The sequence below is a fragment of the Mytilus edulis genome, chromosome 1 (assembly GCF_963676685.1).
Source record: "Mytilus edulis chromosome 1, xbMytEdul2.2, whole genome shotgun sequence".
NCBI classification, from domain to species: domain Eukaryota; kingdom Metazoa; phylum Mollusca; class Bivalvia; order Mytilida; family Mytilidae; genus Mytilus; species Mytilus edulis.
In genome coordinates, this window is record NC_092344.1 from 96,010,886 (window position 1) to 96,027,856 (window position 16,971).

Here is a 16,971-nt window from a genome sequence, read left to right on the forward strand (position 1 = left end):
AGGAACATTTGTACTAAGTTTCAAGTTGATTGGACTTCAACTTCATCAAAAACTACCTTGACCAAAAACTTTAACCTGAAACTTGCACTTTCATTTTCTATGTTCAGTGGACCGTGAAATAGGGGTCAAAAGTTTAATTTGTCTTTAAAATTAGAAAGATCATATCATAAGGAACATATGTACTAAGTTTCAAGTTGATTGGACTTCAGTTTCATCAAAAACTACCTTGACCAAAAACTTTAACCTGAAGCGGGACAGACGGACGAACAAACGGACGAACAGACAGACAGACGGACGGACAGACGAAGGGACGCACAGACCAGAAAACATAATGCCCCTCTACTATCGTAGGTGGGGCATAAAAATGTAATTATAAGTTTTGAATGCTTCTTTTTGTAACTTTATAGGGTTGTAAAAGCGTTGACCGTGCGTACATACAAAATGTACTTCAGTCACTTTTACACCCCAATAAATTTACAAAAAGAAGCATTCAATTCTTAAGAAGAAAATGGTTAATTTACTATATCATAATGAACTTTAATGACAATAAACACAGTATTTTATATAGAGGAAATGTATTTTTCAGATTTATAAAAAAGACAATTCAAGAACCTTATCAGTAGTTGTCAACTGATATATATCTTTAAGATCTATGATAGTATAGTGTAAGTAAAGGTGAACGTATTAAACGGATGAAAACCTGTATTTTCCAGTGACCAGTGCTTCCAGATTGACATCCTTGTGTGATACATTTATTTTTTAGTTTCTAGGTCATATAAGTATATTCCTGATGATAACTTTATATAGTTTATTCAGAAATGTTTTGTGCAAATTTAGGAATATATCTCATTTGTTCAAACAGCTAAGATTTTTACAACAAAAAAGCAACTCCTGAATTTATGTTTATGTCAGTTAATTCATAAAGAAGTAAAACTTACAAAAATTTTCCATCATCATGCCCAGCTTTAGTCATTCTTTTATCAGCTTCATCTCTGGTAATTTTCCCATGATACCATGGTTGCTTTTTATGAAGATCTTTAGCCACTAACAAAATTAAGTGGTCCCTTTGAGCACCAAGAGCCCTCTCCATTTTGGCATTCTACAAATAAAAGAGTAAAATGTTATCAATTAAAACCTCCATTTATCATGATAAACAAAATTTAAAAAGAATTGAACTGGTGGTTTTTCAGTTATTTCAGGAAAACAACATAAAGCACCAATTCGCAATTAATACACCTTATCACTTTTTTCTGCCATTACTGGACATCACACAAGTTCCCGTAAAATTTTGACATCATAATACAAAATATCTGACGCCTAAAAGAAAAAGTGACATCAACAGTTCTAACGGGACCGATTCTGGGGTCAGCGGGGATTAGTGATAAGGTGTATCAAAGACTAACTCCTGAGAGCAAAAGTTAAAACTATAAATAAGTAACTTGACCCCCATTTCAACATGAGACATATCATATAAAATATTGATAAGGATTGAACAAATCTCAAATAATTTCACATGAAGGGTTTGAACATCTTCAGTGGTTCACATCACAGTTATGAAAACTAGAGGCTCTCAAGAGCCTGTGTCGCTCACCTGTTAATGTGTTTACTGATGTCGGCCATCTTCGTTGGTAGGCGGGGTCATTAGACACTTTTTTTTAAAATAGATACCCTAGTATTATGATTGTGGCCAAGTTTGGTTAAATTTGGCCAAGTCGTTTTAGAAAAGATTTTTATACAAGTTACAAAAATGACGAAAAGTTGTTCAATATTGACTATAAAGGGCAATAACTCCTTAAGGGGTCCTCTAACAATTTTGATCATGCTGACTTATTTGTAGATCTTACTTTGCTGAACATTATTGCTGTTTACAGTTTATCTCTATCTATAATAGTATTCAAGATAATAACCAAAAACTGCAAAATTTCCTTAAAATCACCAATTTTAGGGCAGCAACCCAACAACAGGTTGTCCGATTCAACTCAAAATTTGTGAGGGGATATATCTTATTCTGATGGACATTTAAATCTTGAAAGATTTGCCCTAAATGTCTTAGTTTCAAAGATATAAAGCAAAAACTGCATTTTACCACTATGTTCTAATTTTAGCCATGTCGGCCATTTTGTTTGGCAGGCTGGGTCATCGGACACATTTTTTAAACTATAAACCACAATGATAATTGTGGCCAAGTTTGGTTAAATTTGGCAACGTAGTTTTGGAGAAGAAGATTTTTAGAAAAGTTACAAAAAATGACGAAAAGTTGTTAAAAATTGACTATAAAGGGCAATAACTCCTTAAGGGGTCAACTGACAATTTTGGTCATGTTGACTTATTTGTAGGTCTTACTTTGCTGAACATTATTGCTGTTTACAGTTTATCTCTATCTATAATAGTATTCAAGATAATAACCAAAAACTGCAAAATTTCCTTAAAATAACCATTTCACAGGCAGCAACCCAACAACAGGTTGTCCTATTCGTCTGAAAATTTCAAGACAGATAGATCTTGACCTGATCAACCATTTTACCCTATGTCAGATTTGCTCTAAATGCTTTGGTTTTTGAGTTATTAGCCAAAAACTGCATTTTACCCCTATGTTCTATTTTTAGCCATGGCGGCCATCTTGGTTGGTTTGACGGGTCACGCCACACATTTTTTAAACTAGATACCCCAAGGATGATTGTGGCCAAGTTTGGTAGAATTTGGCCCAGTAGTTTCAGAGGAGAAGATTTTTGTAAAAGTTTACAGACGACGGACGACGGACGACGGACGCCAAGTGATGAGAAAAGCTCACTTGACCTTTCAGGTCAGGTGAGCTAAAAAAGGCGGACGATACCCTGGGGGCATTTAAAACTCTAAAGTTAAAGAGGAACTAACAGATCGGAGCTGAGACAGACATTGATGAGACAAATTTAAAAGTTAGTAAAAAAATTGCACTTAACTAGATATGCAAGAATTGTAATCATATCCATGTTAGAAAAAAAAAAAAGGGCAAATAACAAACAGTTGTTTTATTTTTTAAAGTTTTTAGACTTGATAGTAGTTTTATTGTTTATTTGAAGTTGATACTCACTGTTTCCCTGTGGCGTGATTCGTTTTACCTACTATATGAAACGAGATCCACCACAATTAATCTGGCAACAGTTGATATGACACTGGCTTCCATTAATTATTTATTTTGTGTGTTGCCACACTTTTACTCGAGAGATTTAAAAAGATATCTAACAATTTTTGTACGTATTGATTATAATGGAGACACAAAACGTAGCTTATTTTTTTACAATCTATATATTATATCTATATAATATTATTTAAAATTGCTAAAAAATATTATTGTCAATCATGTAAAATTTGTAATTAAGCCATTACAGTTATAACGATTTAAACAATATTTTAATACAATAATATATGAAACTTTTAATAAAATACCTGTAAAATTAATTATTTAAAAAAATCATGTTAAAAAAGCACAAGAGTTACTTCCCATAAAACTGGTAAAAAATAAATTAGTAAAAAACAGATTTATATATATTCTTATTTCTGCACTGTTCACTTTTAAATGCTTAATCGACTAAGCATAAAAAGTGAGTGAATGAAGAAGTTAATTTTTATTAAATATAGTAAAAATCTGTATGAATATAATTAAGAGGTCATTAAAATTATTTCTTAGTTATATCTAAGAAAATAAAAGATTTTTCCATCATTATTTAAGTTTTCTTCATTTCTTGTCTGCTCTCATTCATATGTTTGCCTATATTGTATATATTTCTGTTATACTACATAAAAAGATAAAATCATAGGTATTTGCACCCATTATTGGATATCAGAAAGATATAAGCGGGATTCCAAGTCAGTATCATCAATGGATTAATATGGTAAGATATCGGAATAGATTTGATTTCATAACAACTGCAATTTACAATTGTGGAATTTTACTATAAAGGATGGAAAGCTGAAGATGTTCATGCAAAACTCCAGTTGAAAGACCTGCTTACTATACAATACAGTACAATATGTGTTTATTCAAATTAAGGTCCCTCAGGGGGCACTGACAAAGATACAATCCTAATTCAGTTATACAAACAATACAGTTCAAGATTACAATGTACAATATGGGTGCGGTAATGACAAAAACAATATTAGATAATTTTTCAATGTTGCATTCTCTAGATCTGCAATAAGGATGTTTGCAGCAGTTTGACCCAAGAGGAGACAATCATTTCAGTATGTTGATTGCTTAGCTGGAGGAGACACCAGAACATAGTGCTTAAGCATCTTATAAAACGAGAAGTAGTACATATACAGGGGCGGATCCAGACATTTTAAAAAGGGGGGGTTCCTAACCCAGGACAAAGGGGGGGGTTCCAATTACATGTCCCCATTCAAATGCATTGATCGTCCAAAAAAAAGGGGGGTTCCAACCCCCTGAACCCCCCCTCTGAATCCGCGCCTGCATATATAATGTACTAATGGAGAAACCAAAATTGAGTCCCATTATATCTATGATTGCCCTCTTTATATCTAATTTTTCGAAATAACATTTTTGGAGTACGGTACATACTTTAAATTGCAGTAAATTTCTGGAAAATTTAACATTTTAATGATTTTTAATGCAAGAAAATGAATGAGCAAAATACATATTAGATGCCAAGTGATATTTTAACTACAAATTTTATATCTACACATTTCAATCTAAATGTTTGAACATTAATTTGAAATTATTTGAAAAGTATTACAAATATAATATTTTTATAATACAGTCTGTGATAGTACATAAACCTACATATATTGTCAAATATGTGACTTATAGGTCCAATAGACTGTGTCACTATTGTCACTTTAATACTCAAATTACTATCTGTACTTACTTGCATTGAGAGAGAAAGGTATTACCTAGGAAGCAAAATACTACCTACATTTACACTATCATAAAAACAGTCACCTGCAAGGATTTTGTTGGGGTTCACTTATGGTGATTAATTAACAACATTCAAAGGAAAGCCAGACGGATGGGAACCATGAGTATAAGGAGTTGAAGAACCATATTATGGAAAAAATAGCTTATTACATGCTGGTCTGAATCGAAGTGCCTGCACACTTTAAAATTGTTGAGTGATGTACCTACTAATTATCAGATAAGTAAGCAGAACAGATTGATGTCAGATCATTGTAAGCATAGCACAGATAAAGGATCTGTATTTTAATCAGGATTGGAACTATTTTAACATCATGCAGACTAGGCAATCAGCTTATAACTGTCAAAATGCAAAATGTTACCCATGCATAAAGAGAATCTATACATTCATTTGCAAATACATTTCAGTCACTTTGATTTGGACACTTGTTAATTCAGAAAGTTGCATTCTTTAAAAGATTAGTTAAATGATTTGTATTGGAATCATATAAATTTCGAGATGGATAACATATTCCACAAGCAGATCTGCTCTCTTACCTTGTCCAGACTTAATGAATGTCTATGAATGAAGTCAGTATATTTGTTCTACAGAAGAAAGTAAAATTGTATAAAGGATAAAAACTCTTGACTTTTTCTGCAAGCTATAAACTGATCCTTTTGATTTGATTTTGTATGTTTCCCTATGTGAATTTCATAAACAATTAAAACCTGATCATATTGAAAGTATATTTTTAGAGCCCTGGTGCCCCTGCCAATTGATTCTTTTGGCACACTGGTGTAGAAGCCAAAATTATCCTTAAAATTACATAAGTTTCTATTTTTAAATAGTAAAACTACAAATGGAAAAAATAACATTCTAACAAATTTCTTGACCCAGTTGATGCATAAATAATATCATAAACTCTGAATGCATTCTATATATTTGTATTGGGTGTAAATTTAATGACATATACAATGAACCTAATGACAATACAAAATGGTGGAATCAGAAACAATAAAGATGTATAAACCCTTTGATGGTAAACGTATGTTTTACAGTTTTTATGTGTTATTGATTTATATAGTTATAACATACTGTAGATGAGGATTTATATGAAAAACATTTTTTTTCAGAATGCAGTCTGGATAATAAGTTCCCCTCAGAAATGTCTCAAAATAAGAGGGTCCTATAGGTAAGTCAGAATTGTAAAAGGACATAATAAGGCAATAATTTACACAAAAACATACACAACTGGACAAAATACGTATATGCATGTACCCTTATATAGACATACATTTTCTATTGGTTTATTTTTAGTAAGGATATTAAGTAAACTGCTTTTTCAAAAAGGCTAGGCATTAATGGTTATGAGCAAAATGTATTTGCAACAAGACCGTGCATAATCAATAGATTTTTTTTTGTCAAATCAAGATTTTCAGCAATGGCCAAGCATAATAAGCAGAAAGTTTATTGGAATAGAAAGAACCAGTATTTTATATATTATAAACATATCAGGATGTCATTTAAATCTTAAATTATTCTCCCTCGCATAAAAATCTAGTAACTTTCATGTCAATAAAAGAGGGAGACTCAGAGACACAGGCTAATCAAATCATCAGCTAAATCAGATACAATTTCCATCAATGACTGCCTTGATGGTTTTGTACAAGGGTAACTGCTGCAACAGCTGGAAGTTGTGGGTTTGACTAATGTCAAAGTCAAATCAAATACTTAAAAAGTTAGTAATTGCAGCTTTTCTGTCAAATATACAGCAATAAGGTGAAGGACAAAAGAATACTAGTAGTCAGCACAAAGTCAGAAAATGAGGTAAAGGTTGACAATTCTTCCTAAAGATTTCAATAAAGAGATTGGGTTGAACTTATTTTATGATTGCTAAATCTTTCACAATAATCATAAGCAGTGAGAGAACAATAAAATACAAGTAGAACTCTGTTTATTGCAAGCTCAGCTCACAAAACAAGATACCCCTTGTACCTCACCAAGTTTATGATTTGCTTAGGAAAACCCCGAATATAATTTAGATAATAAACAAAATAGGAGGTGCCCAATGGCATTATATGGTGAAAAATCAAAAAGGTGTCGTGGCTACAAAATTGTTATGCCTCTATCCCAGAAAAAGGAACGGAACAAAGCAATAATTTGCTAATTGACAAACAAAATACATGGTGTACAATGGCATTATATGGTGAATTTCAAAGAAAGGAATTCTAATACAGGGTTTTGGAGAAACTGTAGATACAGGCTGGGTAACCCTAGAAAAAGCAATGACAAAACCCATGTTTCCTTAGGACAAACCCTAGTTAAAAAAAATGGTTGTGCACAATGGTATCATATGTTTTTTTCAATACCCTTACTCACATTATGGTCAAAGGTAAATCATCATTTACCTACTTAAAACTCAACACACGAAAGCTTTCAATGAATCAGCTACTAAACTGGTAAAAAAGCTGACACCAAGGAAATTAATTTTTTTTTTTTTTTTAAAGTTTCGGAGTCCAAGGATTTTAATTAAGCTCAAAGTACATCCATTGGAACAAATTTTGAATGTCAAACCTGATATTTATGCATAACCTAGATAAAATTATCTTCTGTCTCTTTTTTTTACGTGATTTCACCAAAAAAATCTTTCAAAATCATGAATGGCTGCCATCTTAGCAGAAAACATTCATAACCAGGTGCTCCGCAGGGCGCAGCTTTATATGACCCCAGTGGTTGAACCCTGAACAGTTGGGGCAAATTTGGTCACAATATTCAAGCTTGATTCTGTCTGAATTTGCATTGTGATCAAATTTTTGACATAATATAGGTTTTTGTCACAAAATTAATGTGGTCAAAGATCTAACAAATCTATTGCACAATACTGTGCAATTGAAGATTTCTTCTTGAAACTTTTCAAAATTTGAAATTTGCGAAATTTTGAAAAAAAAGGCAGCCCTTCAAAAAATGGTAAACAAACCCCCCCCCCCCCTCCCAACTTTTTGAAACCCCCTTGGAGCAATAACCCTTAAACTCAATCCCATGCTTTCCATTGCAGTATTGAACCTTGTAGTACAATTTCAGAGAGATCCATACACTTAAACACAAGTTATTGTCATGATTGTTTGGAAACTAGAAACATGCTTCTTTTTGGCCCCTAATTCCTACATATTTTGGGAAATTAACCCAAAACTTAATCCCAGCCTCCCCTTTGTTATATGGTACATTGTGGTGCAATTTGAGAGAGATCCATACAATTACACATAAGTTATTGTCTTGAAACTAGAAAAATGCTTGTTTTGACCCCTTTTTGTCCCTTAATTCCTAAATTTTGGCCCCATAACCCCTAAAATGAATCCAAACCTTCTACTTGTGGTTTTAAACATTGCGGTATGATTTCAGAGCAATTGAAATACTGCTACACAAGTTATTATCCTGAAACTAAAAAAATGCTTGTTTTGGGCCCCTTTTGGGCCCCTAATTCCTAATCGGTTAGGACCATCATCCCCAAAATCAATCCCAACCCCCTTTTTGGTATTGAACCTTCTGAAAAAATTTCATGAAGATCTGTTCACTTAAACTAAAGTTATTATCCGGAAACTAATGTGTCTTCGGACGACGACGACGCAGACGACGACATCATACCATTATACGATCCCAAAATTTTTTTGGGGTCGTATAAAAATTATAAATTCCAGTGTTCATAATTAGTATGGCACATTACTCATTGAATAATTAAAGTCAATAAAGAATATCAATGCATATCTAGGAGGGGGAGAAAACTCTAAATTTACAAAATTTCAAAGAATAAAGTGCCATATCTCCTCAATGTCATATCAGAAATTTACAAAAAAAACTAAAGGGAGGTTACTTTAATAGATATAAACCAGTCACTGCATTTTCATGAAAACTGCTCAAAGCACTTTCAGTTATTGACCAAAACTGGAAAATCCCTTCTTTTTTATGAATAAAATCCCACAACTCTGAAACCTAAAATTGAAAATGTTAAAAGTTGAAAGGGATCTTAAGTCAACAGATAAACAATCAAAGTGCTTTTTAGTTAATGTCAGAAAACTGGAAAATACCCTTTCTTTTAATGAATAAAATCCCATGACTCAGAAACCTAAAATCTGAAATTTATAACAATCATAAGGAGCTCACTTAAATAGATATAAACAATTCACCAAAGTTTCATTCAAATTGGTTAAAGCGTTTTCTGTTAGTGTCCAACATGTTGACAACATGTTGACAACAGATGGACGGATGGACATTGGTTTACCATAAATACGTTCTGTAAAGGGGTGTATAATAAACCTATGATAAAAAATTACCAATTTATCTGCTTAATTCTTTTTTGTTATGGTCCTAAATACTGCTATATTAGCTTGTTGATTGGTTGTGTGGAACCACTTATATAATTTTTCAAGTTAGAAACATACAAGTAATTGAAGCAAATGAGTTAACCTGACAAATCTTTTTTTTTTAATGATGCAAAAAAAATGAAGGACAGATGATGGATCCCAAGTTTTCAAAAAAAAGAAAAGAAAAAAGTTTTCAAAGAGCTCATATTCACCTACTAATTTAATATATGCCAAAAAATCATACAAGTATATTCTGAATTGATATGAATAAATCCTTTCAGACCATATTTTAATATCATAACTTTCTCTGGCGAAGGTGCTATATCATCTAGATCTGTTTAGTGAATAGTCAGAAATTCACAATTAAACCTTAACACTACTTATTCATTCATTTTCTTCATGCACTATCCCCTTTCACAACCCTCTTACTTTAATCATCATCATAATTATTACTTGGTTAGTTGATAAATGTTGATAAACACCCTTATGCATAATGAAGAACTCATTTATTCATCAACATGCCCATAAACAATAGTATGATCACATGCATGTAGAAAACAGATGTTACTTTATTATTGTAGACATTGCTTTTTAAGATCATATGATAAAGTATTGATATAAGTCAAAAACTCAATCCAAGAAAAAGGTAGATAGAGACTGCATTAAGATTTAAATCGTAGGTGTCTACATTACTGTAAGTTTAAATACTTTCATAGAGCATTAATTTTGTAATTTAATTTTTCAATTTGCAGTTCTTTTTTTTTTACCTTCGTGTAGAAGGTTGACTTATTTAAGTTTTTAAAACTAAAACTTCAAGGGTTTAATATTCACAAAATTTTTTGAGGCCTTTTAAAAAAAGCATAGCTCAATACTTATACAAAGAGAAGCAAGAAAGAAATTTGGCAGGGAAAGTTACAGGCAGTAAACAGCTCAAATTTTTTTCTAATCGACTTAACATTCAATCTGGTCTTACCTTCATAGATTCTGCTTTAGATATAAGTTCATTCTCAAGCTCTGTATATGTCATCCCTCTAAATGCTATAGGTCTCTGGAATGGCTGCCTGACACATTGGAACTTTGGATTTGTAATCATACCATCCAGATTATACTCATGATGTTGTATTAATTCTACAGGTCCAGGAAAGGGACGACCATCAGATATTTTATACATGCCATCTTGTCTTTTCTCAATGTTGTAGTGATGGAAACTAAAATATAATTAAGTTTGTTAATTGGAGCTATATAGCTTCATGTATCATCATATGAAAAATGATAAACTGTAAAGTTAATGTTGCTTATGAAATAAATGATGGGAATGTGTCCATGGGACACAGATGATATCCCCATTTGCATTTAAAGATGAAAATGGATATAACTTAAGAATGGTAATAGTGATCGTAACCAAATTCATACATTTGAGTTTTGTGGTAAAAAGCATTGCGTATAAGATTCATAACATTTGGTTGAGACAAACTTAAGTAAGAGAACGGAAATGAAAAATACAGCAATGTTTCTTTTTGTAAAGGGGCATAACTCTAGAACGGTAAAAGTGACACCATCAGAATTCAAACTTGATGTGTGTTTTGTGGTCATTAGCTTTGTGTATAAGATTAATAAAATTTAATTCAGGCAGACATAAGTTACAGAAAAAAAAACAATTTATGGACATACAGACAGACAAGGATAAGCTTATTCTCCCTTAAACAAGGTGGGGGTCATAAAAAGACCTCTTCTGAATTAACTTTTATTTGGAATGTTTATGACAAACACCATGGGAAACCAAACAAACATTTTTGTACCAACATGAAAAAGAAATAAACCAGGTACCAGGGGTACATGGCCACCAGGGATATTATCGCCTTCCTTCAAAAGTTTGGAAGTAATTGGTAACTTAAAGGTGTGTATCAAACAAATACCATAGTTTTTGCTTTTGGTAACACATTACAAAATTAATAAATGTCTTGTAAAAAATGGTCTAAAGAAGCGGTGACAATCAGAAAATGTGCCACACAGTACATCTTACACATATGTAAAATTGTGTTTAAAATCTCAAAACATAAATGTAATAATATATGTACATAACATGCAATCATACAAATGAACATTTAGAGAAGCTATAGTCTGGCTGCTAATATATAAAATGAGACAGAAATATGTGGAAAACAGATATTCAGAGTTAAATCAATTTATTGAAGCTCAAACAATTGGTAATAAAAATGGAACAAATTTTTCATTTACCAGCAAGATAAAAATTCTTTTTACCAAAATGAACAACTGTAAATGGCTCTTTTATACAAAAAAAATAAAAAAAAAATAACATAAGATGGGAAAATACATATTTTTTGTCAAAAATGGAGGCTATTGAATGTAAACATCGGTGATAAATATATATTGAAAAGATAGGAGGAATTTACATCTTTAACTTAATCACTTCAATTTGCAGTTTTATCTTGCTAAGGGATTCAGTTTCAATTGTGAAGGAAATTTGACTAACCTTTGAAGAACTTTTCTATCAAAGTAGATTAAAGGCACTTTGATAACTTCAGAGAGATTGGAAATACTATCCTGGTTTTACTGATAGGTTTAAAACCTGCCAGACTGACATTTACCCCTTATAATCGTTCCATACACCACATATGTTGACCTCAATGTTAATTATCTGAGACTCAGACTAATAACCTAACTTTCACCTTGATCTATGATCCATTAAATCAGAATTAGGTCAGTTGAAACCAGTCTGAAGGGTATGTAGACGTTACAAGGAACCCATTAACCAAATATAGTTAATTTACTACTCACGAGTGAAATTCATGACAAAATAATTTCAATATGTTTTCAAGCAGTCACTGAATCATGAAAAATGAGGTCAAGGACAATAGACATATGACAGACGGAAACTTCGTAACATAAGGCATCTATCTGCACACTAGGTATGAAGCATCCATGTTATTTTTTTTTTAAATTAAAGTCCAGCAAATATTTTTAAGGTCTGATTTATGGAAAAAAAAAGAAAAAAAACTAGAAATAAAACTCTATTTTTATAAACTATGATCTTTAACTTTGACCTACAAGCCAAAAACAAATATTTCTTAATACATGTATCTACATTGAAGAAATCTAGCCCGTATTTTGTTTTAGGTAGATTTAAGTTTGTTGCATTCAGGCTTTCTTCAGTCTCGATGTTGATTTCAAATGGTACAGTTGACTATTTTACATAATATTTTTCTATAATTTCCAATATCTTTTTCATCTTTTACATATTATTCATAAAATTTGTTCTACTGTCAATCAACGTTTTTTCGTTGATTTTTGAAAAACCCTTTTTATGTGAATTCTTAATTTCAGAGTTTTGACCAATTCTTAAAGGGAAACTTAGCAAAACAAATCAAAATCTAAAGGAACATTGTATTTTTACAAAAACTTAAAATTGTGGCTCTCCAATGCTCACAAAATCAACTGAATAAGTATATATGTCAAACAAAAATAAAAATCAGTATTAAAAGTATATATATACATCGTACTTTTGTATAAGTAATTTTTAAGTTATATTAAGTTTTCACTTTTCCATAAGCTATTAATATGCATCTGCATGTTACATCAGTGTATACTCATTGATAAGTAGTCAAGGGGAAACAGGAAGTATTGATTTAAAAGGTCAAATGTCAAAGTCAAGAGGGAATAGTATTATTTGATATCAAAATATTTGTTCACTTCCTTATTCAAGTGAGTCAGCTATTAATAAAATAGATACATTGTAATTTGACAGAGAATACAGTTATTTTTTACTTATTGTGTATCTATTATCAATATGTGCCCGTCTTTTGCCCGTCTTTGTTAAATAGTCTTAATGAAAATGCACTAATGAATTTACCTGAAATCAGATTTCATTTTTACTGTGGATTCTTTTGTTTTCATGGATTATATTTTTTTGTGGATTGAAGAAAAAAGTCTTTTCCTGAATATATAATATTTTGGTACAAATGCACTGCCAAAGTCTGCATATAAGTCTATGGAAAATTCATACTTTATTTCAACTTGTGGCTTTATATTCCCACTTAATCCTTGAAAATTGGTACCGGGGTAATCAACAAATAATAATGAATCCATATTATTATTTGTGGGATACCAAAGTACATGAGGTAAATATTCCAAGAACCATCATAACACTCTAAAGGTGTCCCCATGTTAAACTGTAAATTGGGATAATTTGGAAAGATAAATGCAGGTTTCAAACAATCATAAGTAAAAGATTATTATAAATAATCAGTATTTTCTGAAGGCCATTAAAGGATCTCAGGCCCAAAATGTTTTATTTTTTAGTAGGGTTTTATTGGTCTTAATACTAGTTATCATTAAACAGATAAATTGCCACATATATAAATTAAATTAATATAATTAGAAAGATCAATACAACTAATAACATCAAAAGTTAATGATACTTCCTGATACACGATCATTTAATTTTATTGTAACAAAACATAAATTAATAAATCGTAATCTTCAATTGATATACCATCACTTGAAATTATTACTATTGATATGATCGGCTTATAATTTGTTCTACTTATATTGTAATTGTGTTTGAATTTTCATAATTCATATTTTGCATATAACCAAGCAGTGTTCTCCCTAGGGTCTGTTAGCATCATGGTAATGTGATGCTATCTGAAGTGGTTTTCTTATAGATTGTGTTATGGATGTGATGCTATAATTTTTAGAAAAAAGATGGTATTTTAATTTTTCCTGTTTACCAGGATGCTAAATGAAATATCTGGGAAGAACACTACCAAGTCATCCACAACACTAAAGAGTGAATTAAATCAGATTTTGACAGAAAAAAAACAAGAATTTGGCACCTTAAAATTCAATTAATAATTTCTTGGTGTAATGCAACACCAAAATACCCTGATTTATGTCAGAGCAGACACATCTTTCAATTTGGACCTAAGATTTGCAACTTCAACTTTAGTATGTGACCTTGAACTTCAAGCCAGCAATTCCATTCCATTCAATGGTTCTCTGAAAGAAGTCATTTGTATGCATTTTCCATAGGGTCCTATGTTAAACTAAGTCCCCCAACTGGTGGCCATCTTGGATGATGGATCGGCTAAAAGTAACAACACTTAGTCAGCACCTCATAAGGAACATTCATGCCATGTTTGGTTTTATTCCATTCAGTTGTTCTCTAAAAGAAGTCATTTGTATGTATATGCCATTGGGTCCTATGTTAAACTAAGGCCCTCGCTGGCGACCATCATGGCTGATGGATCGGCTACAAAGTAACAACACTTGGTAGGCACCTCATAAGGAACATTCATGCCATGTTTGGTTTCATTCCATTCAGTGGTTCTCTAAAAGAAGTCATTTGTATGCATTTCCCATTGGGTTCTATGTTAAACTAAGTCCCCCGCTAGCGGCCATCTTGGATGATGGATCAGCAACAAAGTAACAACACTTGGTCAGCACCTCATAAGGAACATTCATGCTATGTTTGGTTTCATTCCATTCAGTTGTTCTCTAAAAGAAGTCATTTGTATGCATTTCCCGTAGGGTCCTATGTTAAATTAAGTCCCCCGCTGGCAGCCATTTTGGATAATGGATCGGCTACAAGGTAACAACACTTGGTCAGCAAATCATAAGGATCATTCATGCCATGTTTGGTTTCATTCCATTCAGTGGTTCTCTAAAAGAAGTAATTTGTATGCATTTCCCATTGGGTTCTATGTTAAACTAAGTCCCCCGCTAGCGGCCATCTTGGATGATGGATCAGCAACAAAGTAACAACACTTGGTCAGCACCTCATAAGGAACATTCATGCTATGTTTGGTTTCATTCCATTCAGTTGTTCTCTAAAAGAAGTCATTTGTATGCATTTCCCGTAGGGTCCTATGTTAAACTAAGTCCCCTGCTGGCAGTCATTTTGGATAATGGATCGGCTACAAGGTAACAACACTTGGTCAGCAAATCATAAGGATCATTCATGCCATATTTGGTTTCATTCCATTCAGTGGTTCTCTAGAAGAAGTTCAAAATGTAAAAAGTTTGACGCCAAGTGATGAGAAAAGCTCACTTGACCCTTCGGGCCAAGTGAGGTAGAAAGGGCATACCTAATACATTGTATAATAAATTATACAGTTTCATGGCTTTTTATACATAACAACATCATTGGGATTGTCATGTGGTGTTAAAATGCAATAAAGATTGTCATGGGCAATGAAAGTCCTCCTTGATGTTGACCCTTAATGCATTGTTACCTCCCCTGCATTTACATTTTTTCTGACTCATGATGCCATAGGTATCCATGAAATTGAACACATCCGAACAAAACCTTTGCAGGAAAAGTCTAGTCTTTTCCCCGCAGCTTTTATTAATTGCAGGGCAATTTTTTTATCAAAGGAAACTCAAAATTGCAGATTGGCTAAACTTCACAGACACCTTTTGCATTGAAGAATATACTTTTAGGGCACCCTCTACCGCATAAAGGTACTGTTATGGATAGGGATTTTCAGAGTTAAATGTACCATTGTTTCATATTTACTGGTAAGAAATAATATATGTACATCCTTCCTGTGATAAAACTGCCTCATTTTAATCAATAACTCCAGTTATAACCTTAAATACTGGATCCTGATTATCTAAGGATTTTTTGGTCAAGACTTGTATGACCAAGAGCATATGTATTGTTTTTAGCTGAACAAAAGAATCAGCATCAAATACCTTTTGGATCTTACATGTTTATAAATACCAATTAAAGCTAACATTGACTTGGTTTATAACTGTAAACAACTTTTAAGACGGATTATCTTTTTTCTTTACTCTCAGTTCTATGGGCGTTTCTTTTTTTTTTTTTAAACAATGTTGATTTGAAGTGTACTACATGTTGTACATTTAATCAAAACCATATCACATAGTTTCTCTTAACTTTAATGTTAAATTGTCGACATTTTAAAATTGAGGAGGTGTATGTTGTCCTTTTAGATATAATCATGAACCTATTTGTACTTGATTGCCTCAAATTTTTTCTAACATAATCATGAAATTCAATAAATTCTCGGTCATTGAAATTTTATTTTTGAGTAATAAGAAATAATTCAAAATGGTTTTATTTAAACATTGTTAATAGAGAACCGATCTTACATTACAACAAGGCGTTATGAAATTCGACTGAAAAAGATGTGCAGCCAAAAAATTTCAAAACAGGGCAAGGTGACAAGAAAATCCATGACAGAACACCATAACAAGTCAAAACCTCCTGTAGGAAACACTAGAATCAGTTTCTATGCAATGAAGTTATCTTACTTGTTATTATGACAGATGCTAATAGCATAGTTTCCTAGTGGGTTAATACTCTCTCTTAGTAAATATAATCCTTCTTTCTTATCATAGCTGGCCAGAATTTGCTCTGCTTCCTCTCTTGTTATTCTACCATAAAAATATGCAACCGATGACGGTTTAATTGGAGCTGCCGTTGCCATTAGTTATCAAACCATTAATTACTTTTCAAACTGAACCATTTAAAAACAAATATTCCTGCAAATAAAAGAGAAGTGTGTTAAACTGTCCAGAATCACCATAAAAACAAGATATGAATCTAATAAAAAATTGTGACATAATAAGGAATCCCATTCAGTATAATATTTAGAAGTGAAAATGAACTTTTGTGAAAGATTTTTCCATAAAAAAAATAACATGAATACAAGTTATCTACAAGATGCATATGT

The 16,971-nt window shown here is 32.0% G+C and overlaps 2 protein-coding genes across 8 annotated transcripts in view; one reads left to right on the forward strand and one right to left on the reverse strand.

Moving 5' to 3' along the window:
* LOC139495966 (tyrosine-protein kinase SYK-like) overlaps positions 1–16,971 on the reverse strand; it is a 42,466-nt gene that overhangs the window by 21,713 nt on the left and 3,782 nt on the right. For 4 of the 7 annotated variants that reach the window (XM_071284433.1, XM_071284417.1, XM_071284425.1 and 1 more), the window contains exons 3-5: positions 16,550–16,780; positions 10,224–10,458; positions 939–1,099 (exon numbers count right to left, since the gene is read on the reverse strand). In XM_071284433.1, the coding sequence (XP_071140534.1) occupies positions 939–1,099; positions 10,224–10,458; positions 16,550–16,725 (572 nt within the window). In that variant the 5' untranslated portion in view covers positions 16,726–16,780. Of the gene's footprint in view, positions 1–938; positions 1,100–5,449; positions 5,498–10,223; positions 10,459–16,549; positions 16,781–16,971 lie in introns of all 7 variants that reach the window. The other 3 variants (XM_071284410.1, XM_071284397.1, XM_071284403.1) reach the window with 1 other exon arrangement.
* LOC139495916 (alpha-N-acetylglucosaminidase-like) overlaps positions 9,889–16,971 on the forward strand; it is a 47,139-nt gene continuing 40,056 nt past the window's right edge. Inside the window, exon 1 of the mRNA XM_071284349.1 lies at positions 9,889–9,944. The gene's annotated coding sequence lies outside the window, so the exon portion shown is untranslated. The remainder of the gene's footprint in view (positions 9,945–16,971) is intronic.